We start from the raw sequence: 14,630 nt of genomic DNA, 5'->3' as shown, positions 1-14,630 counted from the left end.
CTCTCTACATCATACTAACAGTTAACTCAAAGGTAAACAACCCCTTTAATAGAGATTTTGAAGATGCTTAGAATTGCATTTTCTTTCATTGTGATTTTTGTATGAGGATCCTCTTTGAAGAAGACATCTATTATGTGTATAACATAGGGGCAGATTTATCAAGGGTCGAATTTCGAAGTAGAAAAAGCTTCGAAATTCGACCATCGAAGTAAAATAGTTCGATCGAACCATTAAATCCTTCAAATCAAACGATTCAAAGTATTTCATCCATCGATCTAAAGATTTTTCTTTGACTTAGAAAAATGCTCTACAAGGTCCCCATAGGCTAACATAGCACTTTGGCAGGTTTAATTTGTCAAAAAAAAGTCAAATTTTTTTAAAGAGACAGTACTTTGATTATCGAATAGTCGAAGTAATTTTACTTCTAATCGAATTTGAATTCAAAGTCGTAGTAGCCTATTCGATGGTCGAAGTATCCAAAAAATTACTTTGAATTTCGAATTTTTGTATTTCGAAAATTCCCTCGAATTCACTTCGACCCTTGATATATCTGCCCCATAATGTATGTAATTCTGTGATCCTTACACAATCATGATTCTGACATATTTTCACAATTTTTACTTTAGAATACTGTCATAAAATCAAACTATTTAGTATCTTTTCATAACAACTCGTGGAAGCTAACTGCCCATAACCACTGATAGGATTCGGCCAGGCAGAAGCATTCAGCCGAATCCTGCTGAAAAAGGCCGAATCCAGAACCGAATCGTGGATTCGGTGCATCCCTAGTTATTTATTTATAAACATATTAACATATTAAAGTTTGCATAAAAAAATCAACATTGAGGGGGGTTATTTATGAAGGTTTGGTTTGTGAAGTTTGTAAGATTTTTTCAACCTCAAATAAACTCAATTTAAACAAACTCGAATGTTTGCTTATTTATGAAAAAATCTGAATGTAAAAAACTCGATTGAATGCAATTGGGGAGAAAACTAGAATACTTCAAATTTATTGAGTTCTTGAGCGCAAACCAGCATAAAACTAATGATGAAAGCTTTACAATATGTTTTTGGTTGCTGGGGTCCACAAGAAGTAGAAGACTTTCCACTGGAGAACTTATTATTATATAAAAAAGATAGTTGGTCTCTTTTTGAGGAGGCTAAACCTTTTAAAATTTCTATTATTCTCTCCCTATACTGGGGCCAGTGACCCTGAAAACCAAACAACATTTTAATTCATAAAACTTTAAGAAGCAAGCTTATTGTTTAGTAACAATAACATGTTAATTAGAAAAATGTAATAATTGCACCAGGTCATGTTACTCATAGCAACAAATCAGCAATCAGTGTTTACTGGTCATTTGTAATAAAGCAGAATCATTTCCAGCATTATCGAGTTATCAAATTTCCCAATTTTTTGTATTTCAGATTAGTTTAGAAGAAGATCCAGATGAGTCAATGGCTAATCAATCTGAAGTTCTTGAGTTTGTGCTCATTGGGTTTCCAAGCCTCCCAAAGAATTTCCATATTGTGGTATCATTGGTGATGTTCCTCGTATATATAACTTCGCTTGTCGCGAACGGCACGGTGATCGGACTCATTGTGGTAAAAGAGCATCTCCACCAACCCATGTACATTGTCATCGGAAACCTGGCCCTCTCCGACCTCTTGTTTGATACAATCACCACCCCCAAAATCATTGCCAAGTATTGGTTTGGGGATGGGAATATCTCTTTCTCTGGGTGTTTGTTTCAGTTGTTCTGTGTCCATAGCTTGGGCTCAGTCGATTCTTTCATCCTCATGCTGATGGCCGCCGACCGCTACATTGCAATTCTCCAACCCCTCAGATATTTTGCAATAATAACTAAAAAACTGACCACAATATTCTGCAGTTGTTTTTGGGTCCTAAGTGTTGTGATTGTATCAGTGATGACTTACATGATCCTTAAATTGCCCTTTTGTGGTCCAAATAATATCACTGGCTGTTTTTGTTCTAGTTCAGTGATATTTCCTTTGGCTTGTACGGATGTCACGTATGTTCGGCAAGTAAGTTTAATCTTTGCGCTGAGTGTTCTCCTAATACCATTGGCTTTCATCATATTGTCCTATGCCCTCATAGTCCTCACCATCCACTCCATGTTACACTCGGACAACTGGCAAAAGCTCTTTTACACCTGTACCACCCACCTATTGGTCATCTGCTTGTATTACATCCCTAGGGTCTTTATGTATTTGGCCAATTATGTCCGCTTGCTTTTCAATGCTGATATAAATGTCTTAATTCTTTACATGTATACGTTTCTGCCACATTTAGCCAACCCCATCATCTACTGCCTCAGGAACAAGGAAATCAAAGTTATCCTTGAAAACATGATGAAAAGGAAGATTAGATTTAAAGTTTAACAGCTAATTGTAGAATGAGCCAGGCATGTTATTTAATTACTGTAATTATAGAATAAAGTTTGTGTAAAATGAACATCTCAGAACCTTTTTGTTATTTGTCCCCCAAAGGATTGACCACAAGTCCTAAGAGTCTTTGGGGCACATTTACGTAGCTCGAGTGAAGGATTAGAAGGAAAAATACTTAGAATTTCGAAGTATTTTTTGGCTACTTCAACCATCGAATTGGCTCCTTCGACTACGACTTCGATTCGAACTAAAAATCGTTCGACCATTCGATAGTCGAAGTACTGTCTCTTTAAAAAAACTTCGACCACCTACTTCGCCACCTAAAACCTACCGAGCACCAATGTTAGCCTATAGGGAAGGTCCCCATAGGCTTTCTAGCCAATTTGTGATCGAAGGAAAATCGTTTGATCAATGGATTAAAATCCTTAGAATCGTTCGATTCGAAGGATTTAATCTTTCGATCGAACGATTTTTCCTTCGATCGATCGAACGAACGAATTGCGGTAAATCCTTCAACTTCGATATTCGAAGTCGAAGGATTTCACTTTGATGGTCTTTTGATTTTCGACCCTTAGTAAATGTGCCCCTTTGTCACTGTAAAGGATTGAAAAAAGGTCCCAAAGTAAATTCACATAACTCACCAAATAGGCCCAGGTGCAACACCCTGAACCTTCACTTAGGGGAGCAGATAAAACCATATTGGTGTTTCACAAACAATCATAGAGCCTATGATTAAGGGGCTGATTTACTAAGCTCGAGTGAATTTTCGAAGTTAAAAAAGTTTGAATTTCGAAGTAATTTATTAATTTAATTTAGTAATTTAAGTAGTTTGAATACTTCGACCATCGAATAGGATACTATGACTTCGAATTTACTTTGACTTCGATTCGAAGTAAAAATCGTTCGAATATTCGACCATGCCATAATCGAAGTACTGTCTCTTTAAAAAAAACTTAGACTTCATACTTTGCTAAAGTAAAGCTACCGAAGTGCAATGTTATTCGATTGATTGTCGGGTGGTCCCTCACTCCAAAGGTATCAGGGCTCTATCCAACAGAGTCAGTGGCACTGTCCAAGCCACACAATATCCAAGGTAAAAGTAAAGTTAACTCTGGAGAGCCAAATGCGATTCAGTGTACTTATATAATAAAATACACTGAATCGAATTTGGCTCTCCAGAGTGAACTTTACTTTTACCTCGAAGTGCAATGTTAGCCTATGGGGACCTTCCACAGCTCTTTTCTAAGGTTTTTTTGATCGAATAGAAATCCTTCGATCGATCGCTAAAAATCGTTCGAATTGTTCGATTGAACGATTTCTATTCGATCGATTGAATATGCTAAAAATCCTTCGACTTCGATATTTGAAGTCGAAGGATTTCAATTCGAGGGTCGAATTTCAATGTTTTTTTAACTTCGAAATTCAACCCTTAGTAAATCTGCCCCTAAGGCTACCTCCATGTGTACCTAAAGAAACTTTTTAAATTTTACACGTTGTTTGGAAAGATTACTCATTGAGAGCCTGCTCTATCCTTGTCACTACTAACAATTTTGCAGAAGGAGACCATCATTAACCATGACCCCAACTCGAGTGCTAGGGCACTAAGGGGTGCCTGCTTGCACTCTGCGCACAACACCAGTTTGGAAATCCAGTCTAGGTGCAGAGTGTGGTCCCAGCAGTAGACCTGTCCTTTCCACCTGCCATAGGGCAGGGCATTAGTGCAGGACTTCATTGCAGTCTGTACCAACTGAATAATTAGGGGTCGGTTGTGGAGGACACCTATATGCTGTTTCCTTGCCCACCTTCATGAATCACAAAATACAGAAAAAATTATGATTTTGACTGGGTTTTTTTTTTCACTTTATACCCTGCCCTGAACATTGAAACTGACCTGGAGAGGCAAATTTACCAAAACGAATTTCCCAGTTTTTTCTAATTCAAAAAAACTTGAAAACCTGGAATTCTGGAATGTGTGCTTATTTATAAAAACTCTCATTTCAAACCCTATTGCATAAAAACATGATAAAACTGAATGCAGTGAAATCACATTCTCTACATGAGCTCTAGGTTTTAGGTGGCAAGTTTTTGTATTTCAGTTTTTAAGTTTTTGTGATTAATGGATTAAGTCTTGAAAACTTACATTTGCAATTTTTGCAGCAAAAACACTGTAGAAAGTTGAATTAAAGTGCCCCTTAGAGTATTTACTTGCAAACAGTTAGGGGCAGATTTATCAAGGGTCGAATTTCGAAGTGGAAAATACTTCGAAATTCGACCGAATATAGAATCGAATGGAATCCTGCGACATTCGAATTCGAAGTCAGAGGATTTTATACATCGTACGATCGTACGATTTTCCTTCGAATATAAAAAACTTAGAAAATTGCTCTGGAAGGTCCCCATAGGCTAACATAGCACGTCGGCAGGTTTAAGTTGGCGATGTATTGAAGTCTAAGTTTTTTTAGAGACAGTACTTAGATTATCGAATGGTCGAATATTCAAACGATTTTTACTTCGAATCGAAGTCGAAGTAAATTCGAAGTCGTAGTATCCTATTCTATGGTCGAAGTATTCAAAAAATTACTTCGAAATTCTAACTTTTTGTACTTCGAAAAGTCACTTGAACCTTAGTAAATCTGCCCCTTAGGGTCTGATTTATTAAAACTTGACAAAGGGACAAAACATCACGACCAAATTGAGCATCAAATCGAATCAAATAATTGATGCTCCGAAAACTTGATTTTATTGAGTTTTCTCTTGGAAAACTTGACCTTTTGTTAATATTGGAAGAAACCCCAGATTTTATTGGATAATCCAGAGCAGATTGCGATGTTAAGAAACAATTTCAGAGACATCTACCGTTGACTTCTACATGACCTCGACAGGTTTATGTATTTTCAGATTCTGATTTTTAGCAGCTTTGGGGTATGTTAAATCTCTAAAAAATTTTAGGTTTTTGTTTCCACAAAAAATTCAAGTTCTACCCCATAAAACCTCAACCAGAAGAAATTGAGGTGTTAGTTAATGGACCCCCTAATGCTACCGAATTATGACAGTACATACAGTATGGATATTGGTGCCTCTCTGTCTTTCTCTAGACCCTTTAGTTGAATGTATCACTCCCCTCTAAGACTCTCTAATTCATCAGGTTGTTTCATTCATGATGGATGCAAATGAATCCCTTTCACTATCACACACTACCACCAGTGCTGAACCCCTAGAATGCCTTGTTGGAGGTTAGGGTGCTCATCTTACACAGTTCTACCTATTACAGAACTTAATTCTGGTCCTCAGTCACTAGGACCCCTACTCTGTCTTAGTCTTTAGTGGGAGCTCTTAAACCAGAACTGACATCCCCACTTTTGATTGTGATAGATAGAAGTTACTGAACAAAGCCCCATCCTTACCTTTTATACTGTTATATTAGTCTCCTAATTTTTTCTGTTACATGAGCTGGTATTACCCAAAGGTATCCTCCAATCTCTACCCTAGAGAAACATCTTGTAGAGTAGAACCCTCACTGCGCCCTTTTCTTCTAGGGTGCAGCAGCCCACAGGGGATTCAAAAGATGCATCTCAAATTAAATGGCACTTATGCAGATCAGTTTCTATAAACATGATTAGAGGTGTAACTACAGAGGAAGCAGACCCTGTGGCTGCAGGGGGTCTAGGAGGTATAGAGGGCCCCATGAAGCCCTAATTAATTAACAATTTCAACATATAGTGGTAAAACAGGACAACCTCTGTATATGTTAGGGGCCTTAAAATCAATTTTCTGTGAAACCCAATAACATCTAGTTACTAGTTAAGGTTCTAGTTTGCCCACAGTATAAAATATGGTGATGATGATAGAAGACCAAAACTAGAAATCATAAGTCATTAATGTAGTGCCCTTCCTCTGACCAATGGACCGTCCTGTTGAAAGGAGAACTAAAGCCTAACTAAAGAAGTTGTTAGGAATATTGTACATGATGTTTTGTGCTTCTGTACCAGCCCAAGGCAACCACAGCCCTTTAGCAGTAAAGATCTGTGTCTCCAAAGATGCCCCAGTAGCTCCCCATCTTCTTTTCTGCTGATTCACTGCACATGCTCTGTGCTGCTGTCACTTACTGAGCTTAGGGACCCACTCACAATATACAGTACACATAGAATAGAAATATCACAATATAAGGCTGATTAGTAATTAATACACATAATTACTACATGGCAGCACAGAAACCAGTGCAATTAGCATCAGAATTGAATAATCAGCAAACCTGTAGCATCAGCTTATATTACAGCCAGGGAAGCTCATTTTCTGCTGGATAATTAGTGACGAGCCCTAAGCTTAGCTTCTCAACAGCCAATCAGAGCCCACTGAGCATGTGAGTGTCACAGACACTTTCCAAGATGGTGACCCCCTGTGACAAGTTTGAAGTCCTGGATCATTGCTGCTATTGACAAGCTCAAACTTTAGCCTCGTGCAATAAGTTCACTTTATAATATATGACATTTTTAGCCACATTCATTTTTAGGGTTTAGTTCTCCTTTAAGGTCTACATCCACCTTAAAGCCTCAACATCAGGATCTCTGCAAATGTGCCAGTATAGGACAATACCTTCATATATAACCAAACTATCATAGAGCATGACTTGCTTATGCCTTTGTGACTATGACTTGTAAATGAGGTTCAAGGCTCAGCTCATTTCTATGTGGAATAATATTTGAATCTGCCATTGATATCCAACATTCTTTTTGTGCTTATATTGGTGCAAAAACCCACAATTTAATTTTTAAATATTTTTACCCACACGCAAACCTTGGGTAATACTAAATCTTCCCTTACTCTGTGCGACTGTGGCTACTGATTGTTGTTGCACCCTGTTGCACAGTTATCACATCCCCAAGGAGAGCAATGTATTTATGACACCATTTTCCACCCTCATTAGTTTGTACTAATTACAGCAGAATTTATTGTCTATAAATACCTGTAAGAACAAGAGCAGAACACAGAGGAGCCCACGCAGGTGCCAGTGTATCTCATACAGTAAGTGGTTTTGTTTTCATATTGTAACACCTTCCGATTCTGATACATATTTCAAATAGACACAAAATCAATTACATTTAACGTAAAATTCAAATATTTTTTCCAATTTATACACAGATGACTTCAGGATTACATATAGCTACTTTTTAAAATTTCTAATTACTTTTTAAATTCTTCAGACAAATTGTAGCAGGATTCTCTATTTTTTTTAAAATTTTGGTTTAAAAAGTTGATTTTTTTTTTGCTTTGGGAGAAATGTTCTTGCAATGGCTAGGAAAGAATATTTAGGGGCCCATTTACTAAACCTTACATTTTTTTGACGTTTTTAAAGGTTAAGGGGCAGATTCACTAAGCTCGAGTGAAGGATTCGAATGAAAAATACTTCGAATTTCTAAGTATTTTTTGGGTACTTCGACCATCGAATTGGTTAAATTTGTTCGAATTCGATCGAAGTCGAACGAAATCGAACGAATTGAACGAAAAATCGTTCGACTATTCGACCATTCGATAGTCGAAGTACTTGCCCTTTAAAAAAAAATTCGACCCCCTACTTCGGCAGCTAAAAGCTACCGAAGTCAATGTTAGCCTATGGGGAAGGTCCCCATAGGCTTGCTAACCTTTTTTTGATCGAAGGATTTTCGTTCGATCGTTGGATTAAAATCCTTCGATCGTTCGATCGAAGGATTAGCGCTAAATCCTTCGACTTCGATATTCGAAGTCGAAGGATTTCAATTCGAGGGTCGAATTTCGAAGTATTTTTTACTTCGAAATTCGACCCTTAGTGAATCTGCCCCTAAATGTAAATTTTTAGAGGAAAAAAACTAAAATTTTTAGAGATTTATTATACCCCAAAGCTGCTAAAAATCGAAATTCAAAAATACTCCAGCTAAAACCTGTTGAGGTCATGTAGAAGCCGATGGCAGATAACGATCGTGATCTGCACTAGTTTTCATCTGATAATCCAATAAATTTGAAACGTTGCAGCGACAATTCCATAAAGCTGAGTTTTCAGAGCGTCAATTGTTCACTGTTTTTGTGCACTGACTTGTTTTTAAATAAAACTATTGGTAAATAAAGAGGATTCGAGTTTGAGAGTTTGGTTAAATATTTTTTTTATTAGAGTGAGAAAAAATTCAGTTTTAGTAGCTGATACCGCCGTTATTTTCATTTGTTTTACCATAGAAAAACAATTTTTCGGTGAAGTGGACCAGGCCGGTAGACGGTATTTCCAGAAGCCGAAACACCCCAAGAAAGTCAGAGGCACAATGATAAATGTATAGGCAGAAAGACACCCATGCTGTATTTTCTATATGTCTGTCTGTCACAAAGTATAATGAGATTTAAAAGAAATATAAAGCTATTTTTTAAAATTCAACCAAGTTTCCTAGCACTGTGATTTATATCTATTAAACATCCTGTAGCCGCTCGCAGGAATGCGCAATCAGTTCTGCAGCTCTTGTCTCCTCATGATCCCCCTTGAAGTTCAGCAAATTCCACCTCTTCTACTCGCTGGGGAACCACAGCTGAACCCATATGTGTGACTTTAAAGGAGTGGTTCACTTTTAGGGTAACTTTTAGTATGTTATAGAATTGCCAGATCTAAGCAACTTTTCAATTGGTCTTCATTATTTTTTTTAATTAATTGCCTTTTTTCTTCTGACCCTTTTCAAATGGGGTTCACTGACCCCATCTAAAAAACAAATGCTCTGTAAGGCTACACATTTATTGTTATTGTTACTTTTTATTACTATTACTTCCTATTCAGGACTCTTCTATTCATATTCCAGTCTCTTATTCAAATCAATGCATGGTTGCTAGGGGACTTAGGACCCTAGCAACCAGATGGCTGAAATTGCAAACTGGAGAGCCGCTGAATAAAAATAACCCAAAAACCACAAATAATAAAAAATGAAAACCAATTGCAAATTGTCTCAGAATATCCCTCTCTACATCATACTAACAGTTAATTTAAAGGTGAACAACCCATTTAACCTCCCTGGACATATATTGAAAAGAGGGGCAGCTCTGGTTTCCCCTCTGACCACCAACAACTAGCGGCTGCCAATTAAAAAGCTTTATTTTAGTGCAAGGAACCTTATCTTGAACAAGAAAAATGACTTTCCCATTTTTATTTCTTATTTTTCACATCTTTTTAATCATCTTGTGGGAAGTGGAGTCTTGCCTGGAGAAGAGTAGACTAATGCTACATTGTTTCAACTCTATGGGGCAGATTTATCAAGGGTTGAATTTCGAAGTTTTTTGAACTCCCACAACTTCCAAATTAGAATAAAAAAAGACCAACCGAAATGTATTTTAAAAAAAAGTTGTTTTTTTTGCGAGTGAATAGGTTGTATTAGATTGTTCAAATTTAATTAAGATGGAATTCAATCGAATTTGATTAAAAGCATTTTCGAAAAAAACATTGATTTTTCAAAGTCCACCGATTGACTCCAAATAGGTTCTAGGAGGTCCCCAATAGGCTAAAACAGCAATTCGGCAGGTTTTAGATGGCAAATGGTCGAAGTTGAATTTTTAAAGAGACAGTACATGATAAATTTCGATATTCGAATTTTCACATTTTTTGACTATTCCTTAGTCGAAGTACACAAATATTGCTTGAAATTCGAATTTTTTTACTTCAAATTTTCACTCTTGATAAACCTGCACCTATATGTAGTCTGGAGCAGCAGTGCAGAGAAGAGGAGGGCTGAGCGATATTGCCTTCAATAACAATTACATTAAATTTTAAGTTTATTTAATTATAGTTATTTTGCCGTTTATTATGAAAAATTATTTGTATTACCATAGCAAGTGTGGGCTGCAGGTTTTCACTCCTCTATCCTTATACAATTATTTGGGGGTAACATTATTTTCCCCTAAAAATGATGTCACACACATGTCAATAGTGGTGGATACGCACTGGGGGCAAAAAACACAGGCTCTTTTTGTATAATGTTTTAGCACATGCAAGTTTGTACCTGGTGTTGCACCCACTGTTAGTAACTGAGACACCTCATGACTAATCGTTTAGTCGAGACAAATGTAACTTCCTCTGTCTGAAACCTTATCTGTTTTGGTTGGGGCAGAGTACTTTGCTCCTATTGATGTCATCAAAACTTAGCAGAAGATTCTGTATCAGCTGGAAACCTTTGCCTTATATTCTTATAAATTTTGGCCGGTAGTATCTATGTGAGGCAGATTTATCAAATGCCGAATTCGAGTAATTTAATGTTTTGTTTCAGAAACATTGAAAATCTCAATTGGGTGCTTATTTACTTCAAAAAACTTTGTAACATGATAACTCAAAATTGTGTAAAAAATAAAACCTGATTTAGAAAAAACTCACATTTTAAAATTGCTTCAACTTGGAAAATACAACTCTTGTTGAATTCTACATAAACTCCCCAGCTGATTTTTTTTTCTGTTCAATTTTATAATTTTTTGCTCCTATTAAATCTTGAACATAGTCAACATAGTTAAGACTGCATTTATTTTGCTGCAAAAACTCAAATTGTGGTTAAGACTCAAATTCATGTGTTGATAAAAGATGATATGGGTTATATAAGGAATTTCACCTAAAGGGGTTGTTCACCTTAAGGGGCAGATTTATCAAGGGACGAATTGAAAATTTGAATTTTTAAATTCTAATTTTGAGCTTATTTTCATGTAATTTGATTAGGGAATAGTCCAAATTCGATTTGAATTAAAAAACAAAACAAATTGTCCCTTTAAGAATTCTAATTTGACTATTCACCATCTAAAACCTGCCAAATTGGTGTTTTAGCCTATGGGGGACCTCCTACAATCAATTTGGAGTTATTTGGTGGACTTTTGAAAAATAAAAAATTTAAGGTTTTTTTTGTGAAAAAATTTGAATCGAATTCGAATCAAATTCGAATCTGATTCAAATTTGTAGGTAAATCCTATTCAACCAAGTCTAAAAAATTCAAATTCTTTAATACAACTCAGTTGGTCTTTTTTTTCAAATTTCAAATTTATGGGAGTTTTTAAAAACTCCAATAAACTCGAAATTCGACCCTTGATAAATCTGCCCTATTAGTATGATGTAGAGAGTGATATTCTGAGACAATTTGCAATTGGTTTTCATTTTTTATTATTTATGGTTTTAGACTTATTTAGCTTTTTATTCAGCAGCTCTCCAGTTTGTCATTTCAGCAGTCTGGTTGCTAGGGGCCAAATTCCCCTAGCAACCATGCATTGATTTAAGAGACTGGAATATGAATAGGAGAGGCCTGAATAGAACGATGAGTAATAAAAGGTAGCGATAAAAATACATTTGTAGCCTTACAGAGCATTTGCTTTTAGATGGGGTCAGTGACCCCCACGTGAAAGCTGGAAATAGTCAGAAGAGGAAGGCACATAATTCAAAAACTATAATACAGAAAAAATGATGACCAATTGAAAAGTTGCTTAGAATTAGCCATTCTATTACATACTAAAGTTAACTTAAAGGTGAAGCACCCCTTTAAAGGGGATCTAATTACTGTTTCTCAGTGTAAACTTGTTGGACTATAAACCCCAGCATTCATCAATGTATTAACAAGGGAGCAGCACAGAAACATCAGTTGCTTTTCTCCAGCTTTTCATGGCCAGTAGCTTCATTTAAATGCATAATAATCCTCCAGTGAGAATTTCACCTAATGTGTAAATCTATTTCAACGTTTCCTCTTCTACTCCCATACTGGTTTCTTTAGATTCAAAAATTCTCTATATCCATGCTTTTTAGTTTAAATAAAGAATTTATTATATCATGTCAACCCTAACGCGTTTCATGCTTACCTAGCACTTAAAAATATGCCTCTAAATCACTCAGTTGTCTTAAAGCTTCATCTCTATAGGTATTTGTATCTAGCACAACCACCAATCCTCCCTTATGTGCATTTTTTATTATTATATTGTAATGATGGGCAAATTTATTCGGCAGGCGCAAATTTCCTCATTTCACCGCCGGCAAATACATTCACGAATTTGCCACGCAAATTCGTCCGCGTCAAAATTCTTCAAAGGTGACAGAATTGACGCTGGTGACAATTTGGACGCCGGTGACGATTAATGGACGCCCATTGACTTCAATGGGCACCGGCGACAACTTTGATGCCTGCGCCCATTTTGATGCCGGCGACAAAATTCCGAACCGTACCGAAACTGGACAAATTTGCCCATCACTATTATAGTGTCGTCCTCTTGTAATTCTTTTAGTGCAGCTCGTTCCAATCCTGTCAAATTAGAGGCCACCTGTGAATTAGTAGTTTCATAATATAATTGCCATAGTGCTTCTTCACCTTTGTGTTGGTATCTACCAGGAGACCTCTAAGTTGAGTGGGATAGAAGTTGCTGCGATTCTTAAATTTAGAAGTGTCTATACCAGCTTCAGTTCTAATTTCACCTGCTGTTGAACTATTTAAATTATCATTTTCCTCTTTTTGTGCAAAATATTTTTTCAAGACTAATTTTCTAATGAATTGATTTACATCCAACATAGTTTCAAAGATATCAAAGTTCCAACTAGGAGAAAATGACAAACCCTTACTTAGCACCTGCACACTTTTAAGCCTTTAAAGGCTGCTATAAGTGTGGCAGAAACAGATGCATTACATGTTCCTTCAGGTCTCTCAAGAATTTAGATCTACAGTCACAGATAAAATATATAGGGGCCGATTCATTAAAGGTCTAAAAAGTAAGTGTTATCTATAGCATGCCTTAAAAATTGTATCACTTCTTAGAATTAACGATCGATTCACTAAAAGTCCACTTGTCTAATTTAGGAAGTGATATTCTTACGTTCATTTTAGCTGAACTGTGTGCGGTATTTTATAGCATGCGTTATTTTGTCAATATTTTGTGCTGTATTCTATAGCATGCATTATTTTGTGCAATATTTTAAAGCATGCGTTATTTTGTGCGTTATTTTGTACTGTATTTTATAGCATGCGTTATTTTGTGCGTTATTTTGTATGGTATTTTATAGCATGCGTTATTTTGTGCTATATTTTATAGCATGCATTATTTTGTACTGTATTTTATAGCATGCATTATTTTGTGCTATATTTTATAGCATGCATTATTTTGTGCATGATTTTGTACGGTATTTTATAGCATGCGTTATTTTGTGCTATATTTTATAGCATGCATTATTTTGTACGGTATTTTATAGCATGCATTATTTTGTGCATTATTTTGTACGGTATTTTATAGCATGCGTTATTTTGTGCAATATTTTGTGCTGTTTTCTATAGCATGCATTATTTTGTGCAATATTTTAAAGCATGCGTTATTTTGTGCGTTATTTTGTACTGTATTTTATAGCATGCATTATTTTGTGCGTTATTTTGTATGGTATTTTATAGCATGCGTTATTTTGTGCTATATTTTCTAGCATGCATTATTTTGTACGGTATTTTATAGCATGCATTATTTTGTGCTATATTTTATAGCATGCATTATTTTGTGCATTATTTTGTACGGTATTTTATAGCATGCGTTATTTTGTGCTATATTTTATAGCATGCATTATTTTGTACGGTATTTTATAGCATGCATTATTTTGTGCATTATTTTGTACGGTATTTTATAGCATGCGTTATTTTGTGCGATATTTTATAGCATGCGTTATTTTGTGCGATATTTTAGGGCATTTGATATTGTCACATGTTATTAGTGCAATATATAGCACCTAAGACATTCGGGATGTCACTGGCAGAGTAGAAGTCTCTTTTTACAGTATTATATTCATTCCTTTCCCTGGGAAACTTAATATAATTCCATGACACAGAACGTAGTGCATTCTGGATCTGGCCAAGGTCTTTAATTGCTGCCCTACAGCTCCTCACTACATCTTCCTCTATGAATCCATATGATGTTGTTTAGTAAGTTGTAACACCTACTCCTGAGAGTTGTTAAATTTCACAATACTGCTGGGCAGAAATGTAGAATTAACGTTTGCGCTATGTCTATTAATGCATGCGAAAATACTTTGATGAATCATTCCTTAAATAACGCGTCTTAAATAATGCACAAAACTGTGCGTTAAGGAATATCGACCTTTTTTTTGTGAAGCTGAAACCTGTCGAAGTCATGTAGAAGTCAAAAGCAAATGTACCTAAAGTTGTTTCTTGACATGTGATCTGCACTGGATAATCAGATAAAGTCTGGGGTTTTGTCTGGGGTTTCTGGGGTTT

The 14,630-nt window shown here is 36.0% G+C and overlaps 1 protein-coding gene across 1 annotated transcript; it reads left to right on the top strand.

Annotated features, from left to right (window-relative positions):
• Positions 1 to 1,280: 1,280 nt before the first annotated feature.
• Positions 1,281 to 2,481, top strand: LOC108705493 (olfactory receptor 1). The gene has a single exon (XM_018242374.2). It carries the CDS (start codon positions 1,459 to 1,461, stop codon positions 2,401 to 2,403), a length of 945 nt encoding a protein of 314 aa, XP_018097863.2. The 5' UTR covers positions 1,281 to 1,458; the 3' UTR covers positions 2,404 to 2,481.
• Positions 2,482 to 14,630: the final 12,149 nt, after the last annotated feature.

This window comes from Xenopus laevis, chromosome 2L (genome assembly GCF_017654675.1).
Source record: "Xenopus laevis strain J_2021 chromosome 2L, Xenopus_laevis_v10.1, whole genome shotgun sequence".
In the NCBI taxonomy this organism is placed as follows: Eukaryota; Metazoa; Chordata; class Amphibia; order Anura; family Pipidae; genus Xenopus; species Xenopus laevis.
The sequence above is the reverse complement of the archived record's forward strand: the minus strand, read 5'-3'. Positions and strand labels throughout refer to the sequence as shown.

Excerpts from the sequence above, each read along its gene's own strand:
- LOC108705493 (XM_018242374.2), top strand. The coding sequence starts at position 1,459 with ATGGCTAATCAATCTGAAGTTCTTGAGTTTGTGCTCATTGGGTTTCCA.